This window comes from Physeter macrocephalus, unplaced genomic scaffold (assembly GCF_002837175.3).
Source record: "Physeter macrocephalus isolate SW-GA unplaced genomic scaffold, ASM283717v5 random_191, whole genome shotgun sequence".
In the NCBI taxonomy this organism is placed as follows: Eukaryota; Metazoa; Chordata; class Mammalia; order Artiodactyla; family Physeteridae; genus Physeter; species Physeter macrocephalus.
The window spans coordinates 23,257-36,603 of record NW_021145469.1 but is presented as its reverse complement, the minus strand read 5'-3'; the positions used below and the strand labels follow the sequence as shown (position 1 = coordinate 36,603).

At 54.7% G+C, this 13,347-nt stretch overlaps 1 protein-coding gene across 5 annotated transcripts; it reads left to right on the top strand.

The window, feature by feature from the left end:
* Window positions 1-13: 13 nt before the first annotated feature.
* SERPINF2 (serpin family F member 2) lies at window positions 14-8,080 on the top strand. 5 transcript variants are annotated; one of them, XM_028484520.2, is made up of 11 exons: window positions 14-114; window positions 513-683; window positions 2,084-2,150; window positions 2,291-2,332; window positions 2,453-2,515; window positions 2,904-3,105; window positions 3,562-3,705; window positions 3,846-4,049; window positions 4,492-4,634; window positions 6,113-6,317; window positions 6,949-8,080. In XM_028484520.2, the coding sequence occupies exons 3-11, from the start codon at window positions 2,088-2,090 to the stop codon at window positions 7,359-7,361; spliced, it is 1,479 nt and encodes a 492-aa protein (XP_028340321.1). In that variant the 5' UTR covers window positions 14-114; window positions 513-683; window positions 2,084-2,087; the 3' UTR covers window positions 7,362-8,080. The 5 variants fall into 5 exon arrangements, with proteins under 5 accessions (XP_028340321.1, XP_007123600.2, XP_028340322.1 ...); XM_007123538.4 differs by having other exon boundaries at window positions 2,294-2,332; window positions 6,949-7,444; XM_028484521.2 differs by lacking the exon at window positions 2,291-2,332 and having other exon boundaries at window positions 6,949-7,444.
* The last annotated feature ends 5,267 nt before the right edge of the window (window positions 8,081-13,347 follow it).

Genomic DNA, 13,347 nt, shown 5'->3' with positions numbered 1-13,347 from the left:
GCACGGAGCCTCAACCCCTGGACCGCCAGGGAGGTCCCTGAGTGAGGCTTTTCCTGACGGTGCCAGGGTGGGGAAAAGTTGAAACCCTGCAGCTTCCGGGACAGCGAGGAGAGGGTGAGGAGGCGGGGAGGCAGCCCGATCGCTGTTCTTCAGGCGGTACAGGGTACAGGGCTTCTGGTTCGTGCAGCCTCAGGCCAGTTTCCAGAACCCTCACCCTTGAGGAGGGTAAGGAGGTATTGCTCCCGATGAAGTAGGGTGCTGGGAGAGGCTGTGTCCCTCCACATCTTTTCTCTCCCCACCCCTGCCTTCTGGACCAGGCTGGAGGCATCCAACCAGGAGCCTGGGCATGTGAGGGTTGAGGGTGGGCATCCTATCCTGGCTTCCCTGCGTAGTCTCTTGCAGCTTCCGCTTCCCTCCTCTTGGGAGGGGGAGGCAGTTATGGGGGAGAGGAAAGGACGTTTGAAGTAGGAACCTGGATGTAACTCTGAGCCCAGCTCTGTGTCCTTGGGCAGGTCACACAGCTTCTCTGAGCCTAAGACAGGGATAACCTCTCACTTCACGGGGTCACTGGAAGGCCCCTGTCCTTCCTGGATCTGCCCTCCAGCTGAGGACAGCCTCATCGACCGTCTCTTGAACCTCCTTTCTCCAGGCTCAAGTGGGACCCACATCTACGGGGGTTCCAGGTAGCTGTCGCAGTATTAGATGCCTTGGTGGGAAAGGGGTTTTTGGTCCCGATATCAATGTTTAACCGGATGTGCAGGTCAATATTTACCAGAAGAGAAAGCAATTGGAGCAGGGGTTGGCTGAGAGCAAAGGTCCTGGTGGGAGGGGAGGGCTCAGCTGGGCTGGCTGGAACCCGGGCAGAGCGTGGGGAGCACCCAGGTGGGGCCGGAGGGACGTCGTGTGCAGCAGCAAGGAGCCTGCCGAGGTAAGATGGGTGGCTTGGCCTGGAGCTGCCCACCTTGCCGAGGGGGTCTGGGCTGAGTTTATTCGGGAGACCTGTCACTTCTCCGCCTCCTGGGGTGATGAGGAACCAAGGTGGAGGTTCTGGGGCGGGGTCTCTCTGGGAAGTGAAAGACTGGAAGCCTTTTCTTGCCAGGAAGATTCAAAAGCCCAGGTTGGAGATCAGGGCCCTGGCCAAGGGTCCTTGTGTGGGATGGGGATGGGGCCAGGGGTGACAGAAGGATGCTTGAGATGGGGGCGGGGTGGGTGTGTGTGAGACCTGCTCCGAGGCCGGACCAAGACCTGCCCATCCCCACCTGCCAGCCTGGCTTCCCGGAGCCAGCCTGGGGCAGAGAGGGGGACAGGTCCTGTGTTTTCCATAAGTCCAAAGGTGGCTCTGGCCAGAGTCATTCTTTGGGCTCTGCTGTTGGGTCAACAAGGCCAGTCTCTGGCCCAGCCCGCCACCCCTGCTGAGACCACAGTCCCGTCCACCCTTGTGGGCAAGAGCAGACCAGCCAGAAAAGGTGGGCCGATGGACAGCCGGTTGGATAGGAGCTCCGGGGTGGGAGCCCCGGTACGGTGGAGGCTTCAGGGCAGGCCTCCCAGAAGAGGGCCCTTGGGCTAGGCTGACAACAGCCATTGCTGAGTGCCAGGCCGTGTAGTCAGGGCTCACGAAGACTGACTTAGGTGGGTCCCCGCAATACACACGGGTAGAGGTAGGGACTTTGGCCACCATTTTACAAGACGAGGCAAAGCCCAGAGGGGTTAAGGGAGATGTCCTACGTCCTCTGCCAAGAGGCTCAGCCTGGATTCAAACCCAGGTCTGACTCACAACACCAGGCCTTGAAGAATGGGGACATTTTTTTGTTTGGGTAATATGTCCCTCCTATGAACAAAAACATTTTCAGTGCATGAAAAGTGAACAACCAGAAAACACAAAGCGGAAAAAGCAATTCAGGGAGGAGTTCAAGCAATTCACCGCTCAGAGCGCTGTGCTTTGGGCGTGTGTGCTGCCCCTGTCGCTGTCCCCCTCCTTGGTGATGGCTCAGGACTTTGGCTGAGCCATGAGGGTGAGCGTGAGGGTGGGATTCCACGGCGGGGTGGGCGCGAGGAAGGAACGGAGGCTTCCCATCCCGCACAGGAACATGGCGCTGCTCTGGGGGCTCCTGGCGCTCAGCTTGTCCTGCCTGCAAAGCCCCTGCTCAGCGGTGAGCCTGGGCCGCGGTCTGGGTGGGGCGGGGAGGCGGCTGCGGGAGAGGCCAGGGGTCTCGGGGAAAGAGGAGGGGGGCAGGGTCGAGGGAGGTCTTGGCTTTAGGGGTTCCCTCGCCTCTCCTCGTTCCTTTCTCAGCAGTTCTCTCCTGTGAGCACCATGGAGCCCTTGGGCCTGCAGGTACTGGGGAGAGAGAGGCACGGCAGGGAGGAAGGCCCCAGGGGGCCTCGCCTGTGGCCGGTGCAGGGTGGGGAGACCTGCGGGAAGGGTTGTTCTCCATCTGCTTCCTCCTTTCTTCAGCTGATGAGCGGGCAGACCCAGCAGAAGCTACCCCCACTTTCCCTCCTCAAGTTGGGCAACCAGGTACAACCAGGTGGGGCTGGGGAAGAGTGGGCGGGGCCTGAGGGAGGAGGGCCATCAGCAGGCGCAAGGAAATGGGGGGAGGGTGGCAGTGAGGCAGTTGGGCAACCAGGTACAACCAGGTGGGGCTGGGGAAGAGTGGGCGGGGCCTGAGGGAGGAGGGCCATCAGCAGGCGCAAGGAAATGGGGGGAGGGTGGCAGTGAGGCTGAGGCCTGAAGGGGGGGGGGGGGGGGGACCGGGGGAAGGGACCTAGTCCCCTGAATGCCATTGCCCATGTCTGGACTGGGACAAGGCCCTGCTGTCCCCAGCACAGGGGCTTTGCAGGAGATCTTTAACACAGAGCCTGGAGCTGACCCCTTGACCCCACTGACCCCTAATCTGTCCCCGCAGGAGCCTGGTGGCCAGACTGCCCCAAAGAAGGCCCCAGGAGACTGCAAGTGGTCCCCAAACCCGGAGCAGACCCGCAGGCTGGCCCAGGCCATGATGGCCTTCACCACAGACCTCTTCTCCCTGGTGGCCCAAAGCTCCACCAGGCCCAACCTGATCCTGTCGCCTCTGAGTGTGGCCCTGGCACTGTCTCACCTGGCACTAGGTACTGTGGGAGCACCTGTCCAGACCGGCAGGGCTGGGAAGCCAGTAGGAACTCACTACCTACCCCAGAGTTTACGAGCAGCTGCTTCCTCCATCAAGGTCACTTGGATGTTTGGTAAAAATGCAGACTCCAGTCTCTGTGAATGAGAATCCCAGGGGTTGGGCCCAGGGTGTGCTTCTGGTGATTTTTGTGCGAGAATACGATAGGTACAATGTCTCCGTTGGACTGGAGGGTCTCACTGTGGGACCTTCCCCAGAGAGAGAAAGCAATAGGATGAGGTTGCCCAGATTGGCAGCAACAGAGATGAAAGTAAACTTGGGAGTCCTGTCCCTCGGACCAGTTCAGGATATGGGAGGAGAAAGTGCGGTCTCGTGGGCGTGCTCGCTGTAGGTATTCAAGAGGGGTGGGAGAGGGCAGTGGGGGCGGGAAGGACCACAGCTGCTGCGTCCCCTCCAGGTGCTCAGAACCAAACGCTGCAGAGGCTGCAGCAGGTGCTGCACGTGGACTCAGGGCCCTGCCTACCCCACCTGCTCAGCCGCCTCTGCCAGGACCTGGGCCCAGGGGCTTTCCGATTGGCTGCCAGAATGTACCTGCAGAAAGGTAGGTGCTGGTGGCAGACACTCCCTAGGTTGTGCCCCGGGGTGGACAGGGGCGAGGGAGACGGGTGTGGGCAGCCAGTCGGAGCACAGGTGGTTGTGGGGCCCAAGTCCTGACAACAGCCTGTGGGCCCTTCCGTGTAGGATTTCCCATCAAAGAGGACTTCTTGGAACAATCAGAACAGCTCTTTGGTGCAAAGCCCATGAGCCTGACGGGAAGGAAGAGGGATGACCTGGCAAACATCAACCAGTGGGTGAAGGAGGCCACAGAGGGGAAGATTGAGGATTTCCTCTCGGATCTGCCGGATGACACGGTGTTGCTTCTGCTCAATGCCATCCACTTCCAGGGTGCGCTCCCCCCCTTCTCGGGTCCCCGCCCTCAGACCCCACCCCTGCCCCGTAGGCACGCTTTCTTCTGAGGGTCCCTTTTCCTCCCCAGGCCTGGGCCGGGAGGGTGGGAGACAGGTAATGGTGTGGCAGGGCGGAGGCCCAGGAACTGGATGGGGCTGCTGTGGAGAGAGTTCCCTAGGAGGAAACCGAGTCTTACCAAGACCCAGGGGAGGTTCCTGGGAACATGGCAGGGCAGGGGAGAACGCAAGCCCCGGTTCTGCAATCGCTCCAGGGGACAGACCTCAGACTACCTGGGTATCACCTGGCACAGCAGCCCCTGGCGGCTCAGCCTCCACCTTTCATCCCTTAAATGGGTTCTGGGTGGGATGGGGAAGAGACCGGCGGGGTAGAATCTACCTTGGTCCCGGTCTGTATGGCCCCTGCCCTCTGCTGGATTCAGGCTTCTGGAGGAGGAAGTTCGACCCGAATCTCACGCAGAGAGACACTTTCCACCTGGACGAGCAGTTCACGGTGCCGGTGGACATGATGCAAGCCCACACGTACCCGCTGCGCTGGTTTCTGCTGGAGCAGCCTGAGATCCAGGTCACCCTTGACTCCCCAGCCTGGGCTCGGGTGCTGGGAGGTGGAGAAGGGAGTGGGCACCTGTGGAGCAGACACAGGGGTCAGGGGGGTGCCCCACCTTCCTCGCAGTCACGTCTCCGGGGCAGGTGGCTCTGAAAGGTCTCGCTGTGCCCCCTTCCCGGGAAACTGAGGCTCCAGGCACTGCGGGATTAGTGGAGCACAAGGAAACCAGATCCTTGCTCTGGGGAGGGAAGACACACAGTGCACGAGCAAACATAAATCAACAGGATAATTTCAGATAGTGGGGGGAAAGGTATTTTAGCTAGAGTGGTCAGGGAACCTTCTTTGAGGAAGGGACACTGGGTTGAGTCCCAGGTGATCTTAGGGTGTGGGGGTTTATTGCAAGGACCCATGGGTCGTGGGGCAGCACAGGGCCTCAGCACCCTGAAGCCTGGGAGATGCGACCTGAGCTCTCACACGGCGCTCCTTGGAAGGGAGGATCTGATTGGGATGGATTTGTCAGCATCCTGATGGAACATTCTGATTAGAGGGAGTGCTATGTCAAGCCATCTCAGGTGCAGCCTCCCTTGCTTCCAGCCTAAACATGGTCCTCTTGGCCTAAGCGGCTGACCCCTGGGCCAGTCGGCTGTGGCTGAGACGGCAGTGTTCGCTAGTTTCCCAAGGCCGCTTCTGAGAGGGGCTGTGGGCCAGGCAGGCCCTTGGAGCAGTGTCCCAGCTTCTCTCCGGTTCCCCCTGACACGTGGTCCATCTGGTTCACCTGCGGCTCCTTCCTGCCAGGCTGTGTCCTGCCCACCCTTCCTTCACCCTTCCGTCTCCATCCTTGGCCCTCCTTGGTCTTCCTCTTGTCTCGCCCGCCCTCTGCCGGGCTGGCCCGTGTAGCCAGACACTGGCACTCCCCCTCCCGCCGCAGGGGTCCCGCCCCCTGGTGCTCTGCCTGGAGCCCGAGGAGTGACATCCACCAGGGCCCATGGAGCCCAGTGGTTTTCACACTTCTTTAGCTGCGGAAACTGTGTTCACATGAACTCTTACCCCAAATCACAGTATAAATACACAGCCAGGCAAAGTCACTGTTGGAGGAGAGAGGAGTGGATAGGGTACCAGCCTTGGCAGCGGCTCCTCCGCTAGGGCAACCTGGTCCATCGTACGCATGGAAGTGAGAGGCGGACACAGGGGGCTCCTCACCCTGAGTCACGGGCTAGCTGGTAGCAGAGGAGGAGAGAGAAAACTACCAGTTACTGAGTGAGCGCCGCCTATGTGCAGACACTCGGCCAGAAGCTTTAAAAGCTTATCTCTTTCCGTCACATGTCAGCCTGCAGTGTGTGCAGGTAGTGTTACTCCACAGGTGAGGAAGTGGAGGCTCAGCGAGACCCCCCACGCACCTGTGAAGGATGGACTGTCTCATGAGCGGTGCTGGCCCAGTCCCCACCTCGGCCTGGGTGCTTTCTGGTCCTCATGCTGTCTCCTTGCCTTGTCTGTAGGTGGCTCATTTCCCCTTTAAGAACAACATGAGCTTTGTGGTCGTCGTGCCCACCCATTTTGAGTGGAACGTGTCCCAGGTGCTGGCTAACCTGAGCTGGGGCATCCTGCACCAGCCCTTGCTGCGGGAGAGGCCCACCAAGGTCCAGCTGCCTAAGCTGCATCTGAAATACCAAACGGACCTGGTGGCCATCCTCAGCCAGCTGGGTAAGGAGGCCCGGCATGGGACAGCTCCCGGCTCAGCTGGACGGGGTGGGTCAGGAGGAAGGCCCCAGCCGGCAGGTCTGAGTCAGAGCTAGACTTGTGTCCTGGCCTTTTCCGGGGCTTAGGGAGGTGAGAGGTTTTGACAGGCACCCTCGGACTCTCTGTCCTGGGCAGGGGGTGGGGCAAGGGAATGCGGACCGGCTCTGCCCAAGACTGAGCATGGCAAAGAATCCTGGGTGGAGAGCCGGGGTGGCATGTGAGCCTCGCTGGCTCTCCCGCAAGAGGCACGAGGAGCCCGCCACGTACAGAGAGCTCAGTCTCAGGGGGTCGGCAGAGGAGGAATCAGGTACTTACGATTCAGCGTTAAGTGATAAGACAGAGGGCTTCTCTCTAGTCCACCCAGGGAAATATTGAAAAGGCATCTATCTGTCTGGACTTCGGGGCAGGGGCTCAGGGAAGGCTTCCCGGAGGAAGGAGCCTTTAAGGCTGATACATGGAGGTTAAATAGGAGTTAACCAGCAGTCTGTGGGTTCAAGGTGTTCCCTGGCCGGGATGCCAGACACCCTCCCAGGCAGGTCCATGCAGCGTATGGGGCAGAAGGCAGCTCTGACCAGCCATCTCCTGGCCTGGGCAGGCCTGCAGGAACTGTTCCAGGCCCCGGACCTGCGTGGGATCTCAGACCAGAGCCTGGTGGTGTCCAGCGTGCAGCATCAGTCCATGCTGGAGCTCAGAGAGGCCGGCGTGGAGGCGGCCGCGACCACCAGCACGGCCATGTCCCGCATGTCCCTCTCCTCCTTCAGCGTGAACCGCCCCTTCCTCTTCTTCATCCTCGAGGGCAGCACGAGCCTGCCCCTCTTTGTGGGCAGCGTGCGGAACCCCAACCCTGGTGCGCAGCCGGAACGCAAGGAGCAGCGGGATTCCCCTGACAACGGGGACCTTGTCCAGCGCCACAAAGCCTTCCCCCGCGGAGACAAGCCCTTCGGCCCCGACTTAAAACTTGCGCCCCCCTCGGAGGAGGATTACCCCCAACCTAGCAGCCCCAAGTGAGGGGCTGTGGCCGCCAGCATCCCGAGTCCCTGCTTGGACCAGCCTCTCAACTCATGTGACTCTTTCCAAACAGCTTTGTGGGATTGCGGGCGGGGGCCTGGGGGGCAGCCTGGGAGAGGGGAGGAGGGGAGCCATCCTCTCGTCTCCTCTTGGGGAGTCTGGGGAGGGGCGGCGCTGGGAGGAGGGCAGGCATCGGGCAACCATGGGCCTTGATCCCGCGTCATTTCTTCCAAAGGGGCTCAGGGGGTGTCCTCGTCTGGGGCTTGGGCGGAAGGGCAGCTGTGGATTCATTTTTTTGTCAGGAAGGTAGGTAGGTTATTCCCTAAGTTGGCTGGGTCGCCTCCACGCCTGTTCACCAGAGAGGGAGGGACAGGGAGGAGTGGACACCCTGGCTGGGGAGACGGGGTGGCCCGGGGGTGCCGAGGACTGTCGTGGGGTTAAACACGCGGGTGGAGGTCGAGCACCCCGCGCAGCTGCCTCTGCCCCGAGCTGCCCAGGGCCCACCAGCCTCCAGCTCACCCTGTCGCCTCAGTCTCCCCGCTGGTCCTCGGAGGTACCAACACTGCCAGGACTCCCCTTTTTTCCTCTCCCCTCTGTCCCCTCTGCCTGGTGTCTCAGTGGCTGAGGGGTGGGGGGCATTAGCTCCCGAAGGCTCTTTTGTAAAGTTTTTGTAGTGATTTTTATGCCACCTGAATAAAGAATGAATGGGCCTGTCTGCTTTGATGTCACCGTTTGGGCCGTGGGTGGGGAGCAGGGGGGCTGGAGGAAGGCGGGAGGAGGCCACAGGCTGGGCCCCCAGGAGCAGCAGCCCTCTCTGTGCCACGTTTGGCCTCTGGCCACTCGCCAGCCCTTCTCCACCGTGCCGTCCCTCTGACTTCACCAGCCCTGCCCAGGGCCACCCCCTTGCCAGCCTGGCTCTGCTCTCAGCCTGTTCCTCTCTACAGACCTCAGGCAGCCGGCAACAAAGGCGGCTCAGAATAGCACCAGCCTCCTGGTCTGGGCGAAGAACTGGCAATTAGGGAGCCTGAGGGGTTTCTAATTACACGCCAGCCCTTCTGCCTGGAGCTGGCGCCCGCCAGACGGGGGCGGGCAGGCTGCCAGTAGCACCAGCTCCAGCTGGAGGCTGTCAGCGCCTGAGGATTTGGGGGGAGCAATTGGGGGCACCTTGGCACAGGGCTGGGGTCAGCCCTTGTCTGTGAGTGCAGGGTGTCCATGTGGCAGCAGCCACCTGCGGCCCTGTAGTGCGGTGGTTAAGAGCGAGTCCCTAGGATGGGATCTCGCTTCTTACAAACCAGCAGTGTATGGAGATGGGAAATAAATCAACAGTGAAATACATGGTTTGTCAGAGGGTGGTGAGAGCTCTGGTGAGAAATAAAGCAAGGAAGGCCTCCCTGAGGAGGTGACTTTTGGAGCAGAGACTAGAAGGAGGCAAGGGTTGGTACCATGGGGACAAGAGTGTCCTGGGCAGAGGAGTGGGAGCTGCTCAAAAGGTTCAGGATGAGCAGGAGATCCGTGGGGCTGGAGTGGAGGGGGTGAGAGGGGAGATGTAGGAAGAAATCAGAGAGTAGCTGAGGACAGACCACTGAGGGATTTAGGGCCACTGTAAAGACTGTTGTTGTTATCTTCGGAGAGGTAAGAGATAACTGGAAAGTTAAATCAGCAAGTCCACCAGCTTAATTTTACCTCTTGAGTTTTTCTCAGCTCTCTCTTCCTCTCCATTTGGGCTCTAGGCGCGGTTTGGATCTAGTCATCACTCCCAAGGGTCACTGCTGTTGCCTCCCGGGTTCTCTGTGCTGCCGGTCTGGCTGCCTTAACTGCATCCTCTGCCCTGTAAATACTAGTCAAGTGCTTTCTGTGTGCCTAGCAGCTCCCCAGGCTCTGGGGCTGCAGCAATGAAAAAGCCAACAAGACCTCTACCACTCCCCCCAGAGCCTAAATCTGGTGGTAGAGTGGTCTAGACAATAAACAAGTTAAAATTTTAGGTTGAAGTATAGTATGCCAAGTACAAAAGTCATAATGTACCTAAGCAGAATGAATTTGTTTCACGAACCAAGTACCCCTGTGAAACCAGTACTCGGATCAACAAACAGTACTCACTCTCCTGGCTTCTGATAACAGACTAGTTTTTTCTGGTTTTGAACTTTATGTAAAGGACTCGTGCAGTCTGTTCTCCCTTGTGCCTGGCTTCTTCCATTCAACCTCCTGTTGGTGAGATTCATCCGTGTCGTTGGGGATGGCAATTATTCATTCACTGTGGAAGGCTTTTTTTTTTTTAAATTAATTTATTTCGTTGCACGGGGTCTTAGTCGCGGCAGGCGGGCTCCTTAGTTGCAGCAGGTGAACTCTTAGTTGCGGCATGCATGTGGGATCTAGTTCCCTGACCAGGGATCGAACCCTGGCCCCCTGCATTGGGAGCATGAAGTCTTAACCACTGTGTCACCAGGGAAGTCCCTGTGGCAGGCTTTAACTGAGGGGCACCATGGTCTGAGGTAAGCTCTGGAAGGCTCATTTGGCTTCTGTGAGGAGAACAGACTTAGAGGCACAAAAGCAGGAGGAGGGAGGCTGGTTAGCAGGCAAGAGGCATGGGTGGCTTGGCCGAGGCTGCTGGCTCTGGAAATGCAGGAAAGTGGTCAGACTTCAGGTATATTTTGCAGGTAGACGTTATAGAATTTGTGCATAAACTGTATGGCAGATGAGGGAGGGGAAAGAGTGCAAGGATGGTGGGGCTCATCATTCAAACCCCCGGATTTCTGTGTTGAGAAAAATGGGTTTTACTGAGATGGGAATCAGAGTGAGGGACAGATTTTAGGACTGATTGGAGATTTCCATTTTGAACATGACTGAAATGCCACACTAATATAGGGCGACCATATGTCCCAGTCTTCCCTGGGACTGTTCGAGTTATGTCTGTGGTTCCAGCTTATTTCACAGCACCCGCTTTTGTGCTTAGAAGTGTTTGGATGATGAATTTTATGTTCCTCTTCCAGGCTGGGCATCCATGTGGCTATGTCAAATTGGGCTGGAAGTGTATATTTGGGAGCTCACAGATGCATTGAAAGTTATGGAACTGGCAGAAGTCACCAAAGAGGAGATGGAGATGGAGAGAGAAGAAAAGGTGTCCCAGAATCAAGCCAGCAAGGAAGATGGAAAAGATGGGGCTTTTGAGGTGCGAGAAAAATGAGAGGGTATGGAGAGTCAGGGTTTCAAGGAGGGACAGTTTGCCGTCTGCTGGCGAGGGCAGAGATGTCCATCTGGTGGTCAACGCAGACGTCACCCGTGAACTTGGCGACAGCAATTTCAAAGGAGAACTGGGCACAGAAGCAAGCTGGAGAGTGAGGAAGGAAAGGCGCTAAGAGTAAATAGCTCTTTCCCGCATGTCTGGGAGGGAGGATGGAGAAATGGACGTTAGCTTTAGGGGATGCGGCAATAAAAGAAGAGTCTTTAAAGAAGGGAGTAGCAGATGCTGTTTAAAGGCTGTGGAATGGTCCTTCAGAGGAGTACATTGATTAGGCAGGAGAGGGGCTACCTGCAGGAGCCTAGTCCTCGAAGAGCACCAGTACGGGCCCTCCCCTTTGGCAGGCGTGGGGCACACTGCTTTCACGCTACTCGGAAGAAAGAGAAATCTTCTTTCTTTATAAGTTATTGTAAATAATTAGGACATACAAAGGGGTATCATAAATCATATAAGGCCACTGTCCAGCTTAAAAAATATTCTCAATATAGTGATAGTCCTACATTCCCTTCCTCAATCCTTCCCCTGCCCGCAAAACCATCATCCTGAATTTGGTTTTTATTATTTTCATGCATTTCTTTTACTTTCACCACGTGAGTTTTAATCCCTGAGTGGTATATATTAATAGTGTCATTCCGTGTGCGTTTTTGTTTGTTTGTTTTTTGCAGTACGCGGGCCTCTCACTGTTGTGGCCTCTCCCTTTGCGGAGCACAGGCTCCGGACGCGCAGGCTCAGCGGCCATGGCTCACGGGCCCAGCCGCTCCGCGGCATGTGGGATCCTCCCAGACCGGGGCACAAACCGGTGTCCCCTGCATCGGCAGGCAGACTCTCAACCACTGCGGCAGCAGGGAAGCCCCATTCTGTGTGTTTTTAAACCTTCCACAAATGTATCATCCTGCAACTTGGCATCACTCCATATTGTGAGATGAATCTGTGTTAAGTGGCTTCCCTTTAGTATTTCTCATAGCTGTAGGCTTTTTTTTTTTTTTTTTTTTTTTTTTACCCTTTATCTAATCTCCCTTTGCTGGACATCGAGGGAGCTTCCTTTTTTTTTTTTTTTTTTTTTTTGCCACTACACAGTGCTGCTGTAACATTCTTGCTACATCCTTGTGCACGTGTGCAGAGTCTTTTCGGCTCACATGTTTAGGAGGGGAATTGCCGAGTTGTGGGTTTGGGTTTTTCATCTTTCACTGCCAGGGCTGCCATATAAGGTTATGCACAACCTTGCCATTTGTTGCCAGATTGTTCTTCAAAGGGGTTGTATCGATTTATGTTCTCATAAGGAGGGCCTAAGAGATCCTGGCCCTCCACATGCTCACCAATACTTGGTATTGTCAGATGTTTCAATTTTACCCATCTGATCAGTGTGAAATACACTTATCAAAGTATTTAATCTGCATTCCCCTGATTACGGGTGAAAAACATCTTTTCATAAATTTATTGGCCACTCGGGAGTCTTCATCTGTGAATTACCTGGGCCTGTTTTTCTGTTGCATTGTTTTCTTCTTTCTTTTTTTTTAAAAAAAATTGATTTGTAGTTCTTTCTATATTACAGTTAGTAATCTTTTTTTGTCAGTTATCTGTGTTACAAATATTTTCTCTTAGTGTGAGGCTTGTCTTTTCATTTTGTTTTATGGTATCTGTTCATGAAAACAAGTTTTTGATTTTAGTGCCAAATTTATCAATCTTTTATAATTTGTGCTTTTTTTGGTGTCTTGTCTAAAAAAACTTTCCTACTGAGAGATCACAGAGAAATCCATCTATACATTTTTCTAAAATATTTACATTTTTGCCTGTTGTGTATCTGTGTTTTCGTTTGTTTTTTAAGCCATTAAAATTATCTCTGAAAGGATACATATGAAAGAGATTAACATCAGCTGTCTCCAGGGAGTGGAATCAGGTGACTGGAGATCAGAGTGAAAAGGAGTCATTCACTGTATATCTTCAGTTGCTTTTGAGTTTTGAACCATGTTTAAAAAATACCTATTCAAAAATAAGTGAATAATTTAAATAAAAAGTCATTAAAAAGGTTCTGCAGGGAACCCTCCTACACTGTTGGTGGGAATGTAAACTGGTACAGCTACTATGGAGAACAGTATGGAGGTTCCTTAAAAAACTAAAAATAGAGCTACTGTATGATCCAGCAACCCCACTCCTGGGCATAAGAAGATGTGATACATATATGCAATGGAATATTACTCAGCCATAAAAAAGAATGAAATAATGCCATTTGCAGCAACATGGATGGACCTAGAGATTGTCATACTGAGTGAAGTAAGTCAGACAAAGACAAATATCATGATATCGCTTATATGTGGAATCTAAAAAAGTGGTACAAATGAACTTATTTATAAAACAGAAATAGAGTCACAGATGTAGAAAACAATCTTTTGGTTACCAGAGGGGAAAGGGGGCGAGGGATAAATTGGGAGATTGGGATTGACATATACACACTACCATATATAAAATAGATAACAAATAAGGACCTACTGTATAGCACAGGGAACTCTATTCAGTACTCTGTAATGACCTATATGGGAAAAGAATCTAAAAAAGTGGATGTATGTATATGTATAACTGATTTACTTTGCTGTACAGCAGAAACTAACACAACATTGTAAATCAACTATACTCCAATAAAAAAAATTTAAAAATAAAAATGTTTAAAAAAAGGTTCTGCAAAAACAGAAATTGTTTTTCAGAAACATTTAAACCTCTAATGCACCTACAGTTAATCTTTGTGCATGATAAGAG

Excerpts from the sequence above, each read along its gene's own strand:
- SERPINF2 (XM_028484520.2), top strand. The coding sequence starts at position 2,088 with ATGGCGCTGCTCTGGGGGCTCCTGGCGCTCAGCTTGTCCTGCCTGCAA. Across the intron at positions 3,706-3,845 it reads CAGAATGTACCTGCAGAAAG|GATTTCCCATCAAAGAGGAC; the intron begins GTAGGTGCTGGT and ends CCTTCCGTGTAG. Across the intron at positions 4,050-4,491 it reads CAATGCCATCCACTTCCAGG|GCTTCTGGAGGAGGAAGTTC; the intron begins GTGCGCTCCCCC and ends TGCTGGATTCAG.